Below are 21,772 nucleotides of genomic sequence, written 5' to 3' on the forward strand. Positions count from 1 at the left end.
TTGAACTATTTTACATTCTTTTTTTATACTGAGCCTGTAAAATCCAGTGCATATTGTACACGTAAAGCACATCTTCATTCAGACTAGTCAAGTTTCAAGGGCTTAATAGCTACACGTGACTAACAATCAGTATACTGGATGAGCAAGTTTAGAAGAATTCTAAGCATGTCAGATTTGAATCTGTATCACATAATCTAAGATAATGATATTTTTACCAAATAGGTAATCACGTAAAATAAAATGACGCTTTTTTTTTTTTCAATAGTGCTGGCAAGATTCTCTATTAATGATAAAAGAAGAAAACAATCACTGTATATTTACCTTCTTTAGACTATATCCAGCATGAAATATAATTGGCGGCAGTAAAACATTGAAGAAGATTTCTGGATCAAATGTCATCTGCCAAAAAACACAAATGTGTAGTTATGAAGATGCTCTTTTGGGCTAATAAAAATAAATTTAAAAAAAAGTTATAGTTTCCTTTGCTAAAGTTGTATGAGACATATTAATGTGCTATTAAATTAGCAGAGATGAAAATAAGAGAAAATGCAAACTTAGAAATTTATGATTGACTATAACTTATAAAGTAATATTTTAAATGTAAAACTTACGTTCCATTCTGTAGTTAATATGAACAACATAAAATCTGAAAGAAACCTTTCTAGGCAAAGAAAATTTTTTGTTTTTATTTTGATTAGTTATTCATTCTTCATATTTTAAATGTTTTTATTCTATTTTTTTTTTTTTTGGCTTCTGACATGATTTATTTAAAGTTTTCCCAAATAAAACATTTTTAGAAATTTAGTCTTAGTTTTCCCTACTTTATCCTATTCCAAAGTTCAGAATATTTTCCAGACTCTGAAAAAACACACTTGAAAGAGAAATAGGATTTTTCTAGTATTTGTTTATTGGCTTTTACTTAAATGCTAAAATAAACTTGGCAAAAATTCCTTAGTGTGAAGTACGATGAAATGAGATGTAGAAATTCTTGAATCCAATACATGCTCTGTGCTGAGTAGTCTGAAAATGAAAACTAATTTAATCTTTAAAGCCTTCCTTAGATTCATCCTCTTCTTCTCTACTTCGCTCACACTCTGTCTCTCGCTCTCATCCACACACACACACATATACACGTGCGCGCACACACACATACACTGCCATTCATTATTTCTCCACGAAGGCCTTCTTACCATTATAACACTCATCAAAATCTTTCAGATGTACAGGTCTCACAACTACACTTTCTATACTTTTTTGCCCGAATTCTTACTCATCTCTGAAGCTGATTCTCAAAAACTACTTCTCTCTGAAACATGCTCTGATTTCCCCAGTCAAAACCGACTGTTCTTTCTTCTGTGGTCTTTCAGCACTTTGTACCCTCCCTCGTAGCATGTTTCATAACATAATTTATCAGTTTCTGTTTGACTGTTTTCTCCAACAAACTGGGAACCCATCAAGGATCACAATGATGCCCTTGGTTAATTCTGTGCTGCTTTCATCCCTTCCAGTGCTAGCTTATTGCTCGATATATTTTTCTAAATTGGGAAAAAAATTAATTGCCTTTGAAAGTCAAATCTATTAAAATGGAGTGAATTATGAAAAAGTGAAAATGTTAGTCACTCAATTGTGTCTGACTCTTACGACCCCATGGACTGTAGCCTACCAGGCTCCTCTACCCATGGAATTCTCCAGGCAAGAACACTGGTTGCCATTCCCTTCTCCAGGGGATCTTCCCCCCCCAGAGCAAACCCAGGTCTCCCACATTGCAAGCAGATTCTTTACCATCTGAGCCACCAGGGAATTATATATATTTATATATATCTCCCTAAAAACCTTATATATCACAGGTAAGAATTATTTAATTAAAAACTAAGAAAAGTTTTTCTTAACTCCACTATTTACTTTGGGTCTAACTGAGCACTGCCAGAGTCCCTCTTCTCCCTCCCCACACTGGCCCCTTGACTCTACTCATCTAATATTTGGGAAGGGATAGGCTGTGGAAGTAGGAACCATGTAACTCAGTTGGGTGCCCACTTACAAGCCTAGATATTCTCTCACTGATGCCACAACCTCTTGGACCAGTGAGCATTCAGGTAGAACAGCTTGGCTTATCCAGAGCTTTCTTGTGCCTCTCATGTTTTTTCATCTTTAAGATGAATACAATAATTTTATACCTAATTTCTAAGGTGGTTATAAAAATTAAGTGAATTAATACTTGTAAAGCTCTTGCAGCATTGCTTAACATCTAGTAAGCACTTTTAAGAATTCATTACTAAAGAAAATGAAATATCTGAATTAATATTGTAAAGTTATATGATTTGAAGAAACTGCCCCATTGTCAGGAACTCTTAAGTGTTACAACTGTGCAACATTTGGGCAAAGAGATTACTTCTCCTTCTAAATTTACTCTTTTTTTCTAAGATTATCTAAAACACCATTATTGATCTATTTTTGAGGCCTCTTCAAGAGTCTATCAGTTGCATATTTGAAAGCTTTTGCAAAGAGATGTATTTCTGTTCTGGAGGAGTGAAGCCATATAGCTGTGATCTGTGATCATCTGGAAGAGAGGATTACAGTGGCACATCTTGGGCAGAAAATCCCTCGCCTCTGCAGTTTTTCTGCAAAAATCAGGTTAATCACTCAACCAGAACATTTCAATAATCAGAGTGCCCCATTCCCTGCATGCAGGTTAACTAATGTGCTATTGAATTATATTTTCTGGAGCAGCCAGATGAAACTGGCAGGCTGAGAATGGCATGCAGAGTACGAGGATTTATTTGTATATACAAAACAGATTTGTGTTCCTTTCAGACTTGCTATAAGCTTAGGAACTGCTAAATCAGAGTTCTGGGAGTAACTCCAAACCCAGATAATTTCTCAGAAATGGCTGGATCTGCCACTGCACCAGACTCCAGATGGTGGTTCCACATGTCATTTTCCTCAGACTTTGTGTTCAAATCATGGCCTTGGAGGTGAGACTGGTTTAAAAGCCCAAACAATTAAAATTTTTCATTATAGTCTGAAGGGGAAAAAAATCTAAGACAGGTGTGAAATGGAAGGACAGAAAGTTAAAAATCTTTCAGCTAAACATATTAGTCTTAAAATATAAGTTTTAGAGACCAGCACCGTCCAATGGAACTTTCTGTGATGGTGGAAATATTCTATTACTATCCTGCCCAATGGAGTAGCCATAGGTCATATGATCTATTGAGCAATTGAACTGGAGACTACTGGAATGGAGGGACTGAAATTTTTATTTTTCTGTGGCTAGTAACTATGGGACAATACATTTATAGACAGTTACTAGAATTTAAAACTTCAGACCATTCAGTTTTTAGATGGTTTATCGTCCTATATAAGGAATGATTAATTTGGAGCAACAGACCTACAACTCAAATGGTAGAATTATGAATGCTTCATGAAAACTGAGATTTTAAAATATTGGGATTCAATTCTTAAAATACCAGATAGTATGAGACAGAAAAATACCAATATGTTCAACTATTACAAGGATGCAGTAGTTTTATCTATTATCTCAAATATGCACTAGTGTTTGGCTAGGAATAGCCCAGACATACATTCATAGAGATAACCAACTTGAAAACTTTCCAAGAGTAGAAACGAAAGGTACCAAGTTCAACTCTCAAGTTCATCAGAAGGTTATAGATACAAAATTCCGTTTGGGCCTAAGTATTAAGGCATCTAGTGACTCAATACGAATTATTTGGGAAAAATAGTTGCATAGTGTTCTATGCAACTACTAACTAAATAAGCACTAAAATAACCACTTTAATGGGGGACTGTGATTTATGTGGCATATTACTTCCAAAGAGGCCTTTTAAAAACATTGTTTCATCAACTCTGACAGCATTCCTGCGTGGTAGCTGGCAGATGCAATTATGCCCTTTTTCCAGAGACAGGAGAAGAAATGAAAGGCATGCCCGGTGTCAATCAATGTGACAGGGGTATCACTGGGAACTGGGTGTGTATGCAGGGGCAAACTAAATGCGTGCTTTTCAGTTGAGAACCGGGCTAACATAACAGCTTAAACCAAGATTTAAGAGTGTTTAAGAGAGGTTGGCACTCAGAAACAGGCTTCATTATTCTGGCAATTCCCAGCTCCTTTGGAAAAATAAAAGTAGTTAACACAATAATGTGTTCGCTTATCTGCAATGATTTGTTCATTAGAAATCTAGTGAGCCCCGTCTCTGCTGCAATCCAGAGTTCTCTAGAAGACAGATAGCACTCTGGGCTTGCTGACCCTGCAGGGAGCCTTAATCTTGAATCAGCACATGAACTGGGTTTTGAAGGATGAACCTCTCCATAGGGCACCAACATACAAAACCATGCTCCTTTGTCTGCCCTGGGAGCATTGGGCCAGGGTTCACCAAGCCACAGGGCAAATTGGCAGCTTCCTGAAGTTTCAGTTATACTTAAAAGCAAGTAGTTTGAAATATTTTGAATACTTTAAGCATGCAGATATATTTAAAAGTGAAAATCAATACTTGCATGCATTTTTAATATATATAGAAGACTTCAAAGAAATCTTGGCTTGCTCAGGGAAGGCAGCTCTAGACAACACAAGAATGAGTGTTTCCTTTCCTCTGCCCTAGGTGATGCTTTGGTGTGAGAAGTACCAGAGGAGGGAAAAGAAGAATAATTTCAGAATATATAATGAAAATACACCACCTACAAATTAGATGAGGTTAATCTACTTACTTAATCTCTCTGAGCCTCAGTTCCCTCATTTGTAATTTGCCTACTTCCTAGACTTGCTTTTCATGATTAGATGTAATAAGAGATGTAAAGGGGTCTACGTGGTACCGAACACTGATTGTTTCTCAAGAAATGGTCACTGTACCTGAATTGAAATGAAAGAAACTGTTGATGCAATGGATTGAGGATTGGAGGCACGAGGCACAGAAATATTCATTCAAACATGGAGAAAAGTAGAAACATTTTACCCAGCAAGATTAAACAATAAAATGGCTATTGGGAGTATAAATTTGAATAACTTTTTAGTAGGGTAATTTAGCAACAGCTATAAAAATGTCAAATATCCATACTATTTGATTCAGCAACATCGAATCTGAGAATTTATTCCACAGATATGCTTGCACATGTGTGGAATGACATAAGGACAAGAGTATTCATTGCAGATGAATGAATGGGGAAAAAAAGAAAACATTGAGGATGACTGAGCCACAGACTGGCTAAATAAATCACAGTATACAGCTGACCCTTGATCAAGGTAGGGGAGTGCCAACTCCCCATGCTCGAAAATCCGGGTATAACTCACAGTTGGCCCTCTGTATACAAGGTTCTTCTCTTTCTGCAATTTCTACTTATCTATGGTTCTGCCTCTGCAGATTCCAATAACTGTGGATCATGTAGGACTGTGGTATTTGCTATTGAAAAAAATCTGCACATAAGTGGACCCACACAGTTCAAACTTGTGTTGTTCAAGGGTCAACTACAATCTGTAAAACTGAATACTATGCAACTGTTAGAAAGGCTGAGGAAACTGTCTAGGAACTGATTTATGGCTGCTTTCTAAAATTTGTTGTGAAGCTAAAACAGTAAAGTGTAAAACAATCCATCTGGCATGTGTAATAAAAACTTGCTATGTCCTCACCACACTCCCTTTCTTTTCTGTCCTGGCCAGATACCTAGACTACATTTTCTTGTCATCATGTGTGACATACGACAAAGGTCTGACAGTTGAATATGGATAACAGTAATATAAGTAATTTCCAACCCTGGTCTCTAAAATCCCCTGGATCTCCTATGTTCTCTGTCTTTCTGCCATTGTTAGTTCCCATAGAACATCTGGCAGAGGTCCCAAATACTAGGGAGTGGCATAGCCACCAGCTTAAAGGAAGCTGGGAATGATTACCGGCCCCTGGAGAAGACTACAAAGGCCACAGTGGATTGGAACACAAGCAATAAATAAACTTTATTGTACTAAGTTGTTGAGATTTGGGCTTCCCCAATAGCTCAGTTGGTAAAGAATCGGCCTGCAATGCAGGAGACACCGGGTTTGATTCCTGGGTTGGGATGATCCACTGGAGAAGGGATAGGCTACCCACTCCAGTATTCTAGCCTGGAGAATTCCATGGACTGTATAGTCCATGGGGTTGCAACGAGTCAGACATGATTGAGTGACTTTCACTTCACCTCACATTGAGATTTGGGGGTAGTCTGTTAAATATTCGGCCTGTTTCAAGATTTGTGTGGAAAAGGTGGAAGTGTAGAATATTTACCTGCATGTTATATATATATGTGTGTGTGTGTGCATACACATACTATTGTAAATTGTATATATACTATCATATATGTTATATATGGGTCTTCCCTGGTGACTCAGATGGTAAAAAATTCATGGGCAATGCAGGAGACCTGGGTTCAACCCCTGGGTCAGAAAGATCCCCTGGAGAAGGAAATGGCAACCCACTCTAGTATTCTTGCCTGGAGAATTCCACAGACACAGGAGCCTGGTGGGCTATAGTCCATGGGGTCACACGAGTCAAACACAACTTAGTGATTAAACCACCATTGTCACCGTGTTATATATACACAATCAGTTGCCTCTGGGGAGACCAGGGAGGAAAATCTGGTGGCAGGAAGAGGGGTGGCTTGGAGAATGCTTTTCTGTATTTCCTTAGTGAAGGATGACTCTCTTTGCCCTGGCTTTTATCTATAGATACAGAGATGACTGCTACTTAGCGCAGTACCTCCAGGATTTCTGCCATCCTGACATACACACAGAAAGTGATTATATTTGGTCAGTGGAGGAAACTGGGGAAATTAGAGTCCTGATAAGACAATTCAGGGCTAAGAGGATGAGTCTGGGACTCTGACCATCCTCAGCCCAAGGATGAAGGGATTTAAAGCCTGTGGAGCAGCTGCAATCCATTAGCACATCAGCCAGGGAGCACTGTGCAGGATTCAACACTCCTGGCCCTCACCTCACCTTTCACTCACCCTCCCGAGGAAACAGAGAGTGACCAATCTAAGTTGGAGAAAAGAAATTGAGAGTGCGCATCTCAGCCTCCTCTCTCTCCATGTTGAAATCAGCCTGTTTGCTCAAAGTGGATGCCCCTAGCTCCTCCCAAACATAGGGAAGGCTTTCTGTCCAGCTGCATCTGTGGCTGGTTTGATAAGTCTTTATAATTCTGGGGCTAAAGATGAGCAAGCCAGCTTACAGACTGAGCCTCATTATTTTACCTAGTTTTGATCTCCATCTTTCTCATTGCTGTATCTATGTCTCAACTAGTTATAAAATCAGATGGGCAACTCTACCTCAGCAACAAGAAAAATTTTAATAAATTTAAAAACTCAGATGGGCAAAAGAGATGATAATGAATAACTTCTTTAAGATTTCAACATACCCTTTTGTACCTTTTGAATGTGAGCCACACGAATGCATTACCTACTCAAAAAATAAACTGAAGTAATTCCCGAAGAAAAGATGTCTCAGGTAGATTAGTTTGAAGGGCCCTCAGTATTGGCCTGAATGAAGGGAAACCATTATCAAGCCACAGTTGCCAGAATGAGCACAAGGTAACAACAATGTAAATAAAGGTGGTTATCACAGAATGGATAAAAAGAAACAAACCCAGGAGACATCCATTCATTCAACAATATTTACTGAGAATAAGCCAGGCATATGGCAAGGAGGATCAGGGGAGCTTGCAGGTAAAATAGAGAGGTAAAAATTAAAAAAAACCAGAAGGAACTCATATTTTTGCACCTAGGTACTCCTAAAAAAATAAAAAATGGCTGAATAAAAAATGATTGAAGAGGAGCTTACTTGGCAGAGGTAGGAGGGGTCAGCAAAGCTCAGGACTAATTGAAGTTTTGGTTCCCTGAGTCTGAGGTGTCTGTGAAACACCTGGAAATACATGCTTGGGGACAGGTGGGCCAAGGAGAAATGATTCAAAATCATCAGCATAGAGGAAAGGATTTGTCGAGTATAGGTGGGATCTTTGAAGGAGTAAGTACTATAGGAAAGAGAAGAAGATCAAGAACAGACCCTGAGATGGAAAGAGGTGGTACTATCATGGGGAAGGACAAAGAGTGAGCAATCATGAGACAAGCAGAATGAGGATCAGGGCCACAGAAAACCAAGGAGAAGTGTGGTGTAAGAAGGAGGTTCTGTTCCCTGTATAAGACTGTCAGATTTAGCAAGCAAAAATACACCCAGTTCAATGGGAACTTCAGATAAGCAATAATTTTTCAAAACAGTTTCTTAGCACTGCATTTGGGATATGCTTTGCTCAATTATTTGTTACTTACCTGAAACTCAATAAACAGAGAAGTGAAAATAGAAAGGCGCTTCCCTGGTGGTTCAGCAGTAAAGAATCTGCCTGCAATGCAGGAGATGTGGGGTCAACCCCTAGGTCAGGAAGATCCCCTGGAGAAGGAAATGGCAACCCACTTCAGTATTCCTGCCTGGAAAATCCCATGGACAGAGTAGCCTGGAGGGCTACAGTCCATGAGGTTGCAAAAGAGTCAGACACAACTGATCGGCTGAACAACAACAAAAAGTAGAAAACCAAAAGTGAACCTATGTTTCTGCATCTGGTTGATTGAAGGGATGAATAACCAAGGAGCCGCTGACCCTTCAGCCCAATATCAATGACTAAGAAAAGAATTTCAAGGATCGAGGAGAATCCTTTGAATTTCATAATTAGGAAGTGGTTGTCAATCCTTTTCAATTGATTCCAATCAAGAAATGGATACAGGGAGTAAAGGAAAAAGTGAGTGATGGGAATGTAGAAGCAGTGGGTTTAGAACCTTTATTTGGGAGGTTGAGTGTCAAGCACCTTCAGGAGTCCAGTAACAGGCTCTAGGATGAGATGAAGGAAAAACAAAAGGATAAAGGCTAAGAAAGAAGGAAGCAGGGGAGCAGATTAGGACAAAGAATGGTGAAGGCTTAAGTTTAGGGAGGTAAGGAAGTGGGGTGTGTGTGTGTATGTGTGTGTGTGTGTGTGTGTGTGTGTACACTAGTCACTCAGTTGCCTCTGACTCTTTGAGACCCTATGGATTGTAGACTGAACCAGGCTCCTCTGTCCATGGAATTCTCCAGACAAGAATACTAGTGGGTAGCCATTCCCTTCTTCAGGGGATCTTCCCAACCCAGGGATTGAACTGGATCTCCTGCACTGCAGAAGTTTGAGCAACCAGGGAAGCCCCAAGGAATCAATATAAGCAGCAAAAAGATAATGAATTAATTTTTTAAAAAAATATATGGAAAGAAATCTTTTTCTCAAACTTCAAATTTGTGGAGCAGCCAGGTTAGGAGATAGTTATTCACAGTGAAAAACATTCTTCTGCTCCTCCAGAAGGTTTCCTACTGGGCCCTTATATGTGGCGGGGACTCCTCAGTGAAACAGGCTTTACCTCATGCAGGCTGTTTATTAAGAAATACATAGTGCCACAGTCAGTCAGAGGGAGAAGCTGCCTGAGAGGTCACCTCTCTTAGGGGTCTGCAAACTGATCTCTGTCAATTCCTGGGCTCTGCGGAGGGAGTGGTGGTGATGGGACATGGGAATAAGAGTGCTGGTCTCCACCCTGGCTCTGCCCTCCAGGTTCTGCCTGAGCAGTTTTGATTTCACACATTGAGAAGGGTTTTCAGATTTTCTTTGAATGAAGCATTCCTCTGCTTCATTTGAAGCAGACCCTGACCTAATATTGTCCCCTAGAAAGTTCAAGGAACACGTGAAATGTCAAGGTGTCACTCAGAGGCACTAATGAACTTAAAAATTCTAGACCAGAGCTATTCCCCTTTTGATTATTGTATGTTCTGAACTTTACTTTAAATAAGTTTTAAATGTTGTGTCAGAGTTAAAGACCCTTCTTTCCCCCTTCCCCAGAAGTGACCAATACCATGAAGTTAGAGAGTGTTCTTTTCTTCCATGACTGTGTTCTTATACTTCATATACAGGTATCCATAGCAATGATTACTATTATTTGTGCATCTTTAAATTTTACAGAAATTTAGCTATAAATAGCCTTTTATATGGGATTCATTGGTGGTTCAGTGGTAAAGAATCTGCCTGCAATGCAGAAAGTGCAAGGATCAGGAAGATCCCTGAAGAAGGAAATGGGCATCCCACTCCAGTATTCTTGCCTGGGAAATCCCAGGGACAGGGGAGCCTGGTGAGCTACAGCCCATGGGGTCACAAAAGAGTTGGACATGACTTAAAGTGACTAAACACACAACACCAACCTTTTATATCCTGCCTTTTACATTTAGAATTTTTTTTTTTACAACTTATCTACATTAATACAAGTGGACCGTGTCCATTTGCTTAAACTGCAGTATAGCCTTCTATAGGATGAATACTTCATGATTGTTTTTTCCCTTCTCTAACAACAGAATTAGGGCAATTAAGCTGTTTCCTATTTTTCACTATGACTAGAAATAATGCAGTAGATATTCTTGCACTTAAGCCTTTGCATATAATATGTGTGAAGTTCTCTAGAAGTGGAAAATACTAAAGGTAGAATTGCTGGATGCTGAAGCTTCAACTTTACCAGACTGAAGTTACTTTAAAGTGGTCACACCAATTTACACTCTATAGAAGAGTATGGGAGTATTTCCCCACATTCTAACCCATGCTTAATATTGACAAATTTCTAATTTTTACCAATCAGGGCTGCTAAAATATTACTGTTTTCTTTGCATTTCCCATTACTAATGAAATAAGTATATTTTGTGTGTTTTTTAGTCTTTTGTGACATCTCTTTAATGAATTTTTGGATCATATCTTTTACCCAGTATGACTTTTTCTTGTTTATTAATTCTTCACACAATATGGTTACTATTCAGTTTTGGTTATTTACATTTCAAACATATTCTTCTATTCTCTTACCTCCTTAAATCTTTTAACACTTTTTAAACTTTATCACTGGTGTCTTATTCATGCAAAAGTTTTTCATTTTAATGTAGTAAAATTTATTCCATTTTTTACTTTGATTCAGCTTTTGGTAGCTTCTTTAAAAAATCTTTCCTTATCCTGATGTCATAAATATATTCACTCCTAAACTTTTATAATTGGCTGTTTACCCTAAATTTTTAAAAGCCTAAGGAAAGGTTAGGGTTCGAATATAAATCAAGCAAGTTACAAAGTTTTAGAGATCACCTGATTTAAATCACATAGAAAAAAATGTAAAATAAATGTAAATATTTTTCCTTGTAATGATAATCATGAATTATTAATATCACTGAGAAATTGTGAGACTATCATACCACAAAACCATGATGTCTTTTCAAGTAGTCGAAATTCCAGAAGTTAGAAATACACTATTGTGAAATTTATACATGCAAAAATGACAGATATAAACATTGGTATTTCATTGGAGGTAGGTAATGTCTATGTTTTTGTGTGCATGCTAAGTCACGTCAGCCCTTTCCAACTCTGTGTGACCCTATGGACTGTAGCCCGCCAGGCTTCTCTGTTCATCGGATTTTCCAGGCAAGAATACTGGAGTGGGTTGCCAGGGGATCTTCCCAACCCAGGGATTGAACCCATATCTCTTATGGCAGGTGGTTTCTTTACTACTAGCGCCACCTGGGAAGCCCAGGTAATGTCTACAAACCCAGGCAAACTTAAGTGGAGAATTTAGAATAAAACATTTATATAATTCTAAATATTTAGCTTGGCAGCATGGAGTTGTGGAAAGTACACTGAACTCAGAGTCAGAAGACCTTGTCCTAAGACCAATTCTGCCACAGATCAATCATGACCAAGTCACATAAGTTTTCAGAGCCTCAGTTTCTGAAACATGGGGGTGATACCTGTTCACCTCATGGAAAGATGGTGAGACTAAAATGGAAATAACAACAATCTTTGAAAAGGGAATGCATATTTATTGTAATTTAAGCAGGGCTGAAGTTCAGGGTCTGTGTTCCTCGCTAATAGACTGCTATTACCACTTGTCAGTTAGTCATAACAGTAAGTAATAACTTTTTTAAAAAGCACCTTCATACATAGACTCTCATATTTTCTTTGCAACAACTGTTTGAGGTAAGTACTGTGAATATCCCTCTTTTACAGAGTTGGAATCAAGGCTCAGAGTTACATGACTTTTACAATTACAAACCTCATAAGTATCAAGACTTGTACTCATATCATAGCTTCTAATTGTGAGTCCATTGCTTTGTTGATAACAATAATGATAACAAAACTAGCAGTTAGTATACTTTGAACACTTACTATTGAAAGGTCACGCTGATCGCAGGCGGGAAGGCGCCAGCCAGAAAATACTGACAGAAGCCCCCGCCGAAAGGTCTCAGATAAGCCCCGGGGACAGACATCCACCAATCAACAGCCCGTTGCCAGGCAGACTACAGGGACAGACATCCACCAATCAACAGCCCGTTGCCAGGCAGACTGACAGGGACAGACATCCACCAATCAACAGCCCGTTGCCAGGCAGACTGATGGGCGCGAAGGCGCCAAGACTCCGGCCAATCAAAAACCGACAAGGGACCAAAAGTCCAATCAGCACCTTGGTCCCGCCACTTCCGGATCCGCCAGGGTATATAGGTGTCGCCCCGCCTTCCCGCAGGTTGCAGACTCCCATTTTCTCCCTTGCTCACGCCTGGGAGCTCTGCCCCGGAGCGATTGCCCAATAGAAGCCTTTTGATACTCGGCGCCCTCTTTGTCTTGTCGTGGCGTTCTTACAACTATGAGCCAGGCACTATTCTAAGTGCTTTACAAGTTTTTCTCATTTGCAACTCACAATTATCCTACCAGGCAGTTAGGGATATCCCATTTTACAAACAGGTAATTGAAGCACAGAGAAACCAATCATCTTACCCAATATCATTTAGCTGGTAAGTAGCACCGGAACCAAGTAATATGGCTCCAGGGACTACCTTCTTAACCAAAATGTTCCATCTTCCATCCACCTATGGGTTCAGGTTACCCACTCCACTACTGGATGTGTCCTCATTAGCTGCAAATACATAAAGACCACCTACATTTTCCAGATCATTGCTACAGCATCTAGACACCAATGGCCAGAGAGTCTCCTATGTTTCTGAACAAGATTCTTGACACATGAACTTATCTCTGTTACCTTTGTGACCCTTTACTAAGGTAACTATACCTTCCAGCTTAACCAGAACAATCCCAGGTAGTAGCTTTTGTCCTGACTTAATTAATGCTCATGCTCCTCATTCACATGCAAGAGTTCTAGCTTGATAATCAAATGATATGGTTTTCTATTCCTAACTCTAGACACTCAGACTCCTGGCCTTTATTTCCTTATACATAGCTTGGATTGGCTGCTGGTCCCCTATAGGCCTGCCCTTTGCTGTGTGAGTTGCTTACCTCCCATCACCCCCACTAGCAGTGGTATTAACAGGACAAGGGGACTTCCTGGCTTCATATCAGCAGGGGAAGAGAAAATAACAGGTGGGTGTGAGAAGGGCTTGATCTTTCATCTCACCAAGAGTATTCATTCTTTAACACCTGGGTGAGGATTGCAAAAGGAAAGACAAGCTTGTACATCAAGAATGATTCCCTCTCCATCAGGAATTGGTCTTCATCTTGGCCAATCTTAATATTATAAAGCAAAAGAAACTGCTTTCTGACCCTCATTATATATAGGACTGTAACAGTCCCACAGAGTTTCTTTTTGATTTACAGTTTTCTGAGTTTCCATTATCTTTTTCAGTCCTTAGCTTTGAATTGTACATGCAGCTTCCCCATCATAAAGCCTCAGCAGGGAGCAACTGGCTTGGGAAGCTGGACAGGGAAGGGCTGAATCAGCAAGGACCAGTCACAGCAGGCATGCTTGAGGGGATTTGGGGGAAGTAGAGGGGATGAGCTGAAATCAGCATAAAATAGGTGCCAAACAACTTGATTTAAAATTAAAATAATGTGTTTTTCAAACAGTGCATTCACCTTAAAAATGATGCATTAAAAAACAATACCAAACTTCCTTCAACATAACTACTTCAAACTTTGTCCCAAGGGGGAAATCCATGCTTGCCAAGGGCAGATGTTAAGGAAGAAGAGTAATATGGCACTTCTAACAACTTTTTCTCATTCATTTTGTAAAGTGGTATGACCGATCCCTGTTTTATAAAGAAAAATATGAGAGGTTAACATCTCCAAGGTCTCAGTGCTAGAAGTGGCAGAGATAGGATTCAGCCCAAGGTGTAATTGTAAAACTGCAATGGACTGAAAATTTGTGTCTCCTCAAAATTCATATGTTGAAATCTAACCCCTAAGATGATGGTCTTAGGAGGTGGGGCCTTTGGGAGGGGATTAGGTCATGAGGATAGAACTCTCATACAGGGGATTAATGTTCTTATAAAAGAAAAGTGAGAAGGCTCTCATTCTCTTCTCCACATAAGGACACAGCAGGAAGACAGCCATCTATGAATCAGGAAGTTAGCTCCCACCAGACTCCAAATATGCTGATGACTTATCTTGAACTTTCCAGCTTCTAAAACTGTGAGAAATAAATGTTTGTTGTTTAAGTCACCCAGGATACGGTATTTTTGTTATAGGTGGCAAAAAGGACTAAGACAAAATCCTTATGCATTTCTCCATATCACCCTAGAAGCAGTTAGTTCAAGCTAAAGATAGGAATCTCTAACAGTGGAATTTTAAGACAAGCCTCATGTGAGAAAAAATGTTTTTGTGAGATGAAACATGAGGTGTGTAGATATTTCCAGTTCTCTTAAAAATGCAAAAAAATAGGCATTTATTCAGTGGTATGCTAGTAAATCCTCTCTCTGGAGAGAGAAAAAAAGCCTACAAGCCTGAATTTGCAGCAGTTGACGGTTTCTAAATACTCCCACCATGACCCATTTCAAGCTGCCAATGTTTGATCAACTGGCTTGTAAGATTCTGGATATTAAATAAATAATCAGCTCTCAGAGAACAGACAAGCCTGTTCTAGTACTCCACTGCATTCTTTTACTTCAGCTGTGTGTTAACTCATCATTTGGGTACTCTTCTTGAGCACATGACCTATGTAAATCTATAAAGTTTCTCACACTATGAAAGGTATAGGAGACCAGAATCTATTACATACCCCCCCCCCCCAAAAAGTGCCTTTTAGACAGAATTATTTTGAGCTGATTATTTTGAGAAAGAGCAGACAAAGGAGATGCTCTGAAAACAGACTAGAAATTACCCTTTTGTAAGGTGAAGGAGGAAAGTGAAAGAGCCGGCTTAAGACTAACTATTAAAACTAAGATCATGGCATTTAGCCCCATTACTGCATGGCAAATAGAAGGGGAAAAGGTGGAATAGTGACACATTTCCTCTTCTTGGGTTCCAAAATCACTGCGGACGGTGACTGCAACTATGAAATCAGAAGATGATTGCTTCTTGCAAGGAAAGTGATGACAATCCTGGACAGTATGTTGAAAAGCAGATACATTACCCTGCTGACAAAGGTCGGTAGAGTCAAAGCTATGGTCTTCCCAGTGGTCACATATGGTGGTGAGAGCTGGACTGTAAAGAAGCAGAATGCCAAAGAATTGATGCCTTGGAACTGTGGTGCACAAGAAGACTCCTGAAAGTCCCTTGGACGGCAAGGAGACCAAACCAGTCAATCATAAAGGAGATTAACCCTGAATATTCACTAGAAGGACTGATGCTGAAGCTGAAGCTCTAGGATTTTGGTCATCTGATGCAAACAGATGGCTCACTGGATGAGACCCTGATGCTGGAGAAGATCGAGGGCAGAAGAAGAGGGTGTCAGAGGATGAGATGGCTGGACAGCATCACTGATGCAATGAACATGAACTTGGGCAAACTCTGGGAGATGGTGAGGGACAGGGAGGCCTGGCATGCTGCAGTCCATGGGGTCGCAAACAGTCGGATAAGACTGGGCAACTGGACAACAACAACAGCAAGGGAAATTAACATAAAGGAAACCTCCATGTGTAAGGGTGTCTCCTTCTTGATACCAGGAAGAGAAAGCTAAGTCTAAATCATATGAAATTTATCAACAAAAAAGGCACAGACTTAAATCTGCACAACAGTTTTACCCTTGTTCACCAGACATTTCCAGGTCACCTTCCTAAAACTTTTATCTTAGCTGAGGATGTTATTGAAGCCTGAATTCTAAGCTATCTCTTTTAACTCATTCTCTAGATTTCTCTCAGGCATATATGAAATAAACTTCTGTGTGTCTTTCTCTTGTTAATCTGTCTTTTGTTACAAGGGCCCTAGGCAAAAACCTAGACAGGTAGAAAGAAAGATTTCCCTCCCCTATTAGGGTTACAATATGTTAGCTACTGGGCTTTTCCTTCAATGAAGGCCTTGTCACCTCCGCTGCTTAGAATGTCAGTCCCTTCAGAGGTTGGTAAGACTGAAAAGAACTGCCTGATGTAAAGTCATGCCCTTTCCAGAGAGGCCCACATCCAAAGACAAAATAATTTGGTGTTTTAGAGCCCAGACCATCTCAGTCCAATGGCAGAGGACTCTGAAGAGCCATTCTAACTTCAGAACTTGCAAGGCATTAGACAAAATTGTCAGGCCTGCATCATAGCTTAACTTCTCCCTTTGGCCCTCTCAGGTTTCCTTCCTCTTCCATTCATAAGATATTGATATCAAGCTCCCTTAACCATCCTGCTCACTAAACTCTACCTCTGAGTCCTCTAGGAACTCAATAGTCAGAGAGAATGGTACAGAGGGAAGGTCCCACTTCCCTGGTGGCTCAGATGGTAAAGCGTCTGCCTGCAATGTGGGAGACCCAGGTTCAATCCCTGGACTGGGAAGATCCCCTGGAGAAGGAAATGGCAATCCACTCCAGTTTTCTTGCCTGGAAAATCCCATGGACAGAGGAGCTGCTAGGCTATAGTCTATGGGATCGCAAAGAGTCGGACATGGCTGAGCGACTTCACTTTCTTTCACTTTTCACTGCAGGGGGCACAGCTTTGGTCCCTAGTCGGGGAATTAAGACCCTGTATGCCATGTGACACAAACAAACAACAACAACAGTAAAAGAAACTGAATTTGTAAGACATCCTCACTCAACACACCTCCACCTGAGGCAGAACTCTGTAAATCAGACCATGTCCAGTTAGCCTTATACAGTAAGTCACCTACGTATAATTGAGTTCTGTTCTGAGAGCATGTTCATAAGTACACAAAGTTAGTATAGCTACCCAACTACCTGGAGAAGGAAATGGAAACCCACTCCAGTATTCCTGCCTGAAGAATCCCATGGACAGAGGAGCCTGGCGGACTATGTCATGAGGTCGCAAAGAGTCAGACAGAACTGAGCACACAGCACATACATACCCAACTACCACAGCCAGCTATATAGTACTGTACCATAATAGATTTATAATACCTTTTACCCAAATAATATACAAACAAACAAGCACAAAAGATCAAACATTTTTAATCTTACAGTATAGTATCCTGAAAAGCACAGGAGTACCAGATCCATCACTGCTGTTTTCACACTTGCTTACAGACATCCTGGGCTTGACATAAAGATACTGTACCACTATACTCTCTACAGTACCATAAAGTCTACAAAGAGGATGTACACACGTGACAATGTACACCAGACACGTGAACTGATTTACATGATTGGACACACAAACACACATACACATCTTTGAAAGCTCACAACTTGGAGGTTCGTATGTAGGAGACTTAGTGTAACTAAAAATGGATCTGAGAGGAGTAGCTGGGAGACCCCTAACACAAGACAGGCTCAAATAGCATCAGGAGACAAGCCAGTTAAATGCACATCTTCTTGAAGGTCCTCACTCCTTCTGATTGTTCTCACCCCTCTGTGCCACTTATGTTTACCCTGCCTTCAGGCTGTGTAAGCTACTAATGAGGAGCTTCTTAATGACCTTAGAGAAAAACCAGGAAACGCAGTTGGATGGAACCTTATATAATTACTCGCTGGAGATCAACAATGATAAATGTGCAGTCTTGCCTAAGTTTAATGTTTTAGAAGGAATAAAGCAAACAGGAAAGGAATTGAAAGATCCATTTTAAGTTGTATGTACTCATACTATAAATCTTCACGAGAAACCCCTTTTTCTCCCTCCCTTTTCCCTCCTTCTCTGTTTGTCTCTCCTGTGCCCAGCTCCTCGTCTCCTTCTCCCTCTATCCTTGATCAATTATTTGGAGGTAAGGCCAACATCTAGAAGGAATGAAATTGGGTCATTTGTAGAGACATGGATGGACCTAGAGTCTGTCATACAGAGTGATGTAAGTCAGAAAGAGAAAAATGTCATATATTAACACATATATATGGAGTCTAGACAAAAATGGTACAGAGGAACCCATTTGCAGGGCAGCAATAGAGACACAGATGCAGAGAACAGGTGAGTGGACATGGAGAGTTGGGACTGGGGTATAAACTGGGAGATCAGGATTGACACATATACAAGATTGTGGTAAAACAGATGGCTAGTGGGATCCTGCTATATAGCACAGGGAGCTCAGCTCGGTGCTCTGTGGTGACCTAGAGGGGTGGTATGGGGGAGGAGATAAGGGAGGCTCAAGAGGGACGTGACTATATGTATACATATAGCTGATTCACTTCATTGTATAGCAGCAACCAACGCAACATTGTTAAGCAATTGTACCACAATAATAAATAAATAAACAACCACCAAAAAGAAAAGAAAAAAGCTGCCAACAATTCAACTGTCTGAGCAGCAAGAAAACCGTCACAGAACCCTGGTACTTCACCCTGAGGAGAAATCTGTGATAGATGCTTGGGAATAAAATGGCCAACAGTGAAGACAGGACAGAGTGGCTCTGAGAAGTAGCAACTGGCAAGCAGAGATGGATACTTCATTACATCATCCACTCACTTGCCAGGGTCCACAGAGTATCAACCAGGTGCCAGGCACCCTGCTGTGAGCTGGGAATACAAGGGACCATGGACAGAGCTGGTCCCTGCCCTCCTGAAGTCTAGTGAGAAGATAGACAATAACCCAACATCATAGACATAAATATTAATTTACATCTGAGCTAAGATATAGTGGGAGAACTTCAGCTGGAGCCTTAAGACGTGATATTGAAGTATAGTAATGTGGGATCTCCTGGGGTGGGACTGAATGTTTCCACAAAGCTAACAACCCCTAAAAGCATCCCTGCCTCAGTCCTAGAGCCCACATGCATATCGGTGCTGCTGAGACTCAGAATACAGTGAGATTTCAGAAAAGAGCAAAATTTTTCAAGAAAATTATTTTCAAGAAAAATATAAAAAATAAAGTAAAAATAAAATTTTAATAAAATATGACCTGTTTATTGCTCTTTAAGTTGAGGTGCATATATGTTAGGACGTGAACAAGATGATTCACCTAAGTGTGCAAAAAACATTATGTATTTTTTTCTCACCCTTTGAAAAATTCTAGTTTGATACTTTTCTCATAGCAGTATTACCTGAGCTTCCTAGGTGGCGCTAGTGGTAAAGAATCTGACTGCAATGCAGGAGACCGCGGTTCAATCCCTGAGTTGGGAAGATTGCCTGGAGAAGGAAATGGCTACCCACTCCAGTATGCTTGCCTGGAGAATTCCACGGTCAGAGGAGCCTGGTGGGCTACAGACCATGGGGTCATAAAGAGTCAGACACGACTAACACTTTCACTTTATAATATACACAATACGTTGTACAATAGCACTTGCATGTCATTTACAAATAAATGGGCAAATATAAGGTACACATACTCAATTGTTTGATGCACATATCAAAGTTTGGAAATCAGTGTTTTAAATTACTTGGCAAGTACCTGATGCTCAATAATAACAAGTAATTTACTGAGGACTTATTAATGCTAAAGCACATTAGCTGGTTATATGAATTATTTCATTTACTTCTCATAATAACTTTTTGAGGTTGGTACTAGTATTGCCTCATTTGACAAAACAAAGGCATCAAGGATTATGTCAGATGCTGAAGATCACCCAGCAGGTTAAAGGTAGACCAGAGGTTCAAACCCAAGTATTTTGATTGTAGAATGGGGCTGTTACCATACTATGCTGTCTCATACATGCCAGTTCCTATCATGTATGTGTTGATATTTAAAAGAATAATATTTGGGGTTTTTTTGGAAAGGTCACTTATGAGGAATAGTTTATTCTGAGATAACACACATTAAATATAAGACATTAGTAAATACAGAAAATATTATCAAATAGCAAGTTTTAAGTCAATTTTTAAAGATTGCCTCTCACGGAACATGTTTCACCATGATCTTGAACTGAGTAGGACAGGGAAATAGAATAGCATTAGAGCCCCCAGTCACCCACAACCCCCTAAAATAGCTTTGAAAACCTATCCTTTGAATGGATAGCCATTCCCTTCTTCAGGGGGTCCTCCTGACCTAGGGATCAAATCAGGTCTCCTGCACTACAGACAGATTCTTTACCATCTGAGCTACCAGGGAACTTTGATATCTAAGTGGATGGCCACTCAGCATCCCAAAATGCTAGCCCATGTTGTGGTCTGCCATGCTGGCCCCTGTAGTTCCTAAAAATGTATCTGTGATGCCACTAAGTCCTTTCTGGAACTAGGCAAATGGTTGACCAGAGATGGTCCAAAACCAGGCATCAGTCGGGAAGAAGGAGTGATTGGGAGATGGTAAGCATATCAGTTGTTTCTTCCCATGGTGGTCAGGGATACTTTCTTGGGCTCGAAGTCTAGAACCTGAGATGCTTTCCCTTTTCTTGATAGCCACCCTCCTCTTATCAAGTTTTGTCACATTAGGAAGTGCACTGATGCCAGTGTTCATCCTACTCATGCACTTCCACATGACTCCTTTCCTTTGCCAACCAAGAGTGAGTGTGAGAGACATCAGTACAGTCTATGCTCTAATGACATGACATCCAAGAGATTATTGCCACCAGCAGCTTTTACATTATTTTGAAGAGCTAGGTTTTTTGTTAAGAAATAAAATTGGACATTTGGTTGGAATTCAATCCTACCACAAATAAATGTCCCAGTAGTCAGCTTCCTTAGAACACTGAGTGATGGTACGCAATGATCTGTGAAGAAGAAAGGAAGTCAGAAGGATTTTTGAGTGCCGCGTCCATACCACTGTGTGAAAAAGCCAAGCTGCATTCCAGGTGGCAAGGACGTAATCCAAACTCTGTCTAACAGAGCTGCCTAGGGTTATTCTTGGGCTTCCCTGGTGGCTCAATGGTAAAGAACTTGCCTGCTAATGCAGGAGACATGGGTTCAGTTACTGGGTCAGGAAGATCCCCTGGAGAAGGAAATGGCAACCCACCCTGGTATTCTTTCTTGGGAAATCCCATGTACAGAGGAGCCTGGTGGGCTATAGTCCATGGAGTCACGAAAGAGTCAGACTCGACTTAGCAACTAAACAACAAGGGTAATTACTAATCTCGCATTTGGAGTGCTAAAAGTTACAACTAAACTGTCACAAAACAACTCCTTCGTATCTGGACTACGCATTCTGAAGACAAGACTGCAAAAGTGGCCTGGATGCTATGTCAAGACTGCCAGCCTTTGGGGCAATGATGTTCCTGTTATTTCTGCATTTTCTATATTTTCACTGCCCATTCCAAGCTGACATCTCTCTTCTTCCCGCCACCTTTCTCAATCACAATGAATAGAATTTTTCCAGAACTTCTATTATAGACAAAATGATCTTGGATATTCATGAAAAATACAGCAAAGAACTGGCAAAGGGAAAAATTGACCTCAAGAAAGTAAAGACATCTTCTATTATTTAGTTTTGTTCTCTTCCTCCAGATCTCTGTGTGGCTTACTCCCAAATTCATTCAGATCT

At 40.2% G+C, this 21,772-nt stretch overlaps 1 protein-coding gene across 1 annotated transcript in view; it reads right to left on the minus strand.

The window, feature by feature from the left end:
* Positions 1–21,772, minus strand: part of SLC9A9 (solute carrier family 9 member A9) — a 646,928-nt gene that overhangs the window by 586,457 nt on the left and 38,699 nt on the right. Inside the window, exon 3 of the mRNA XM_043875249.1 lies at positions 322–399. Within this exon, the coding sequence (XP_043731184.1) occupies positions 322–399 (78 nt within the window). The remainder of the gene's footprint in view (positions 1–321; positions 400–21,772) is intronic.

This window comes from Cervus elaphus, chromosome 19, assembly GCF_910594005.1.
Source record: "Cervus elaphus chromosome 19, mCerEla1.1, whole genome shotgun sequence".
NCBI lineage: Eukaryota > Metazoa > Chordata > Mammalia > Artiodactyla > Cervidae > Cervus > Cervus elaphus.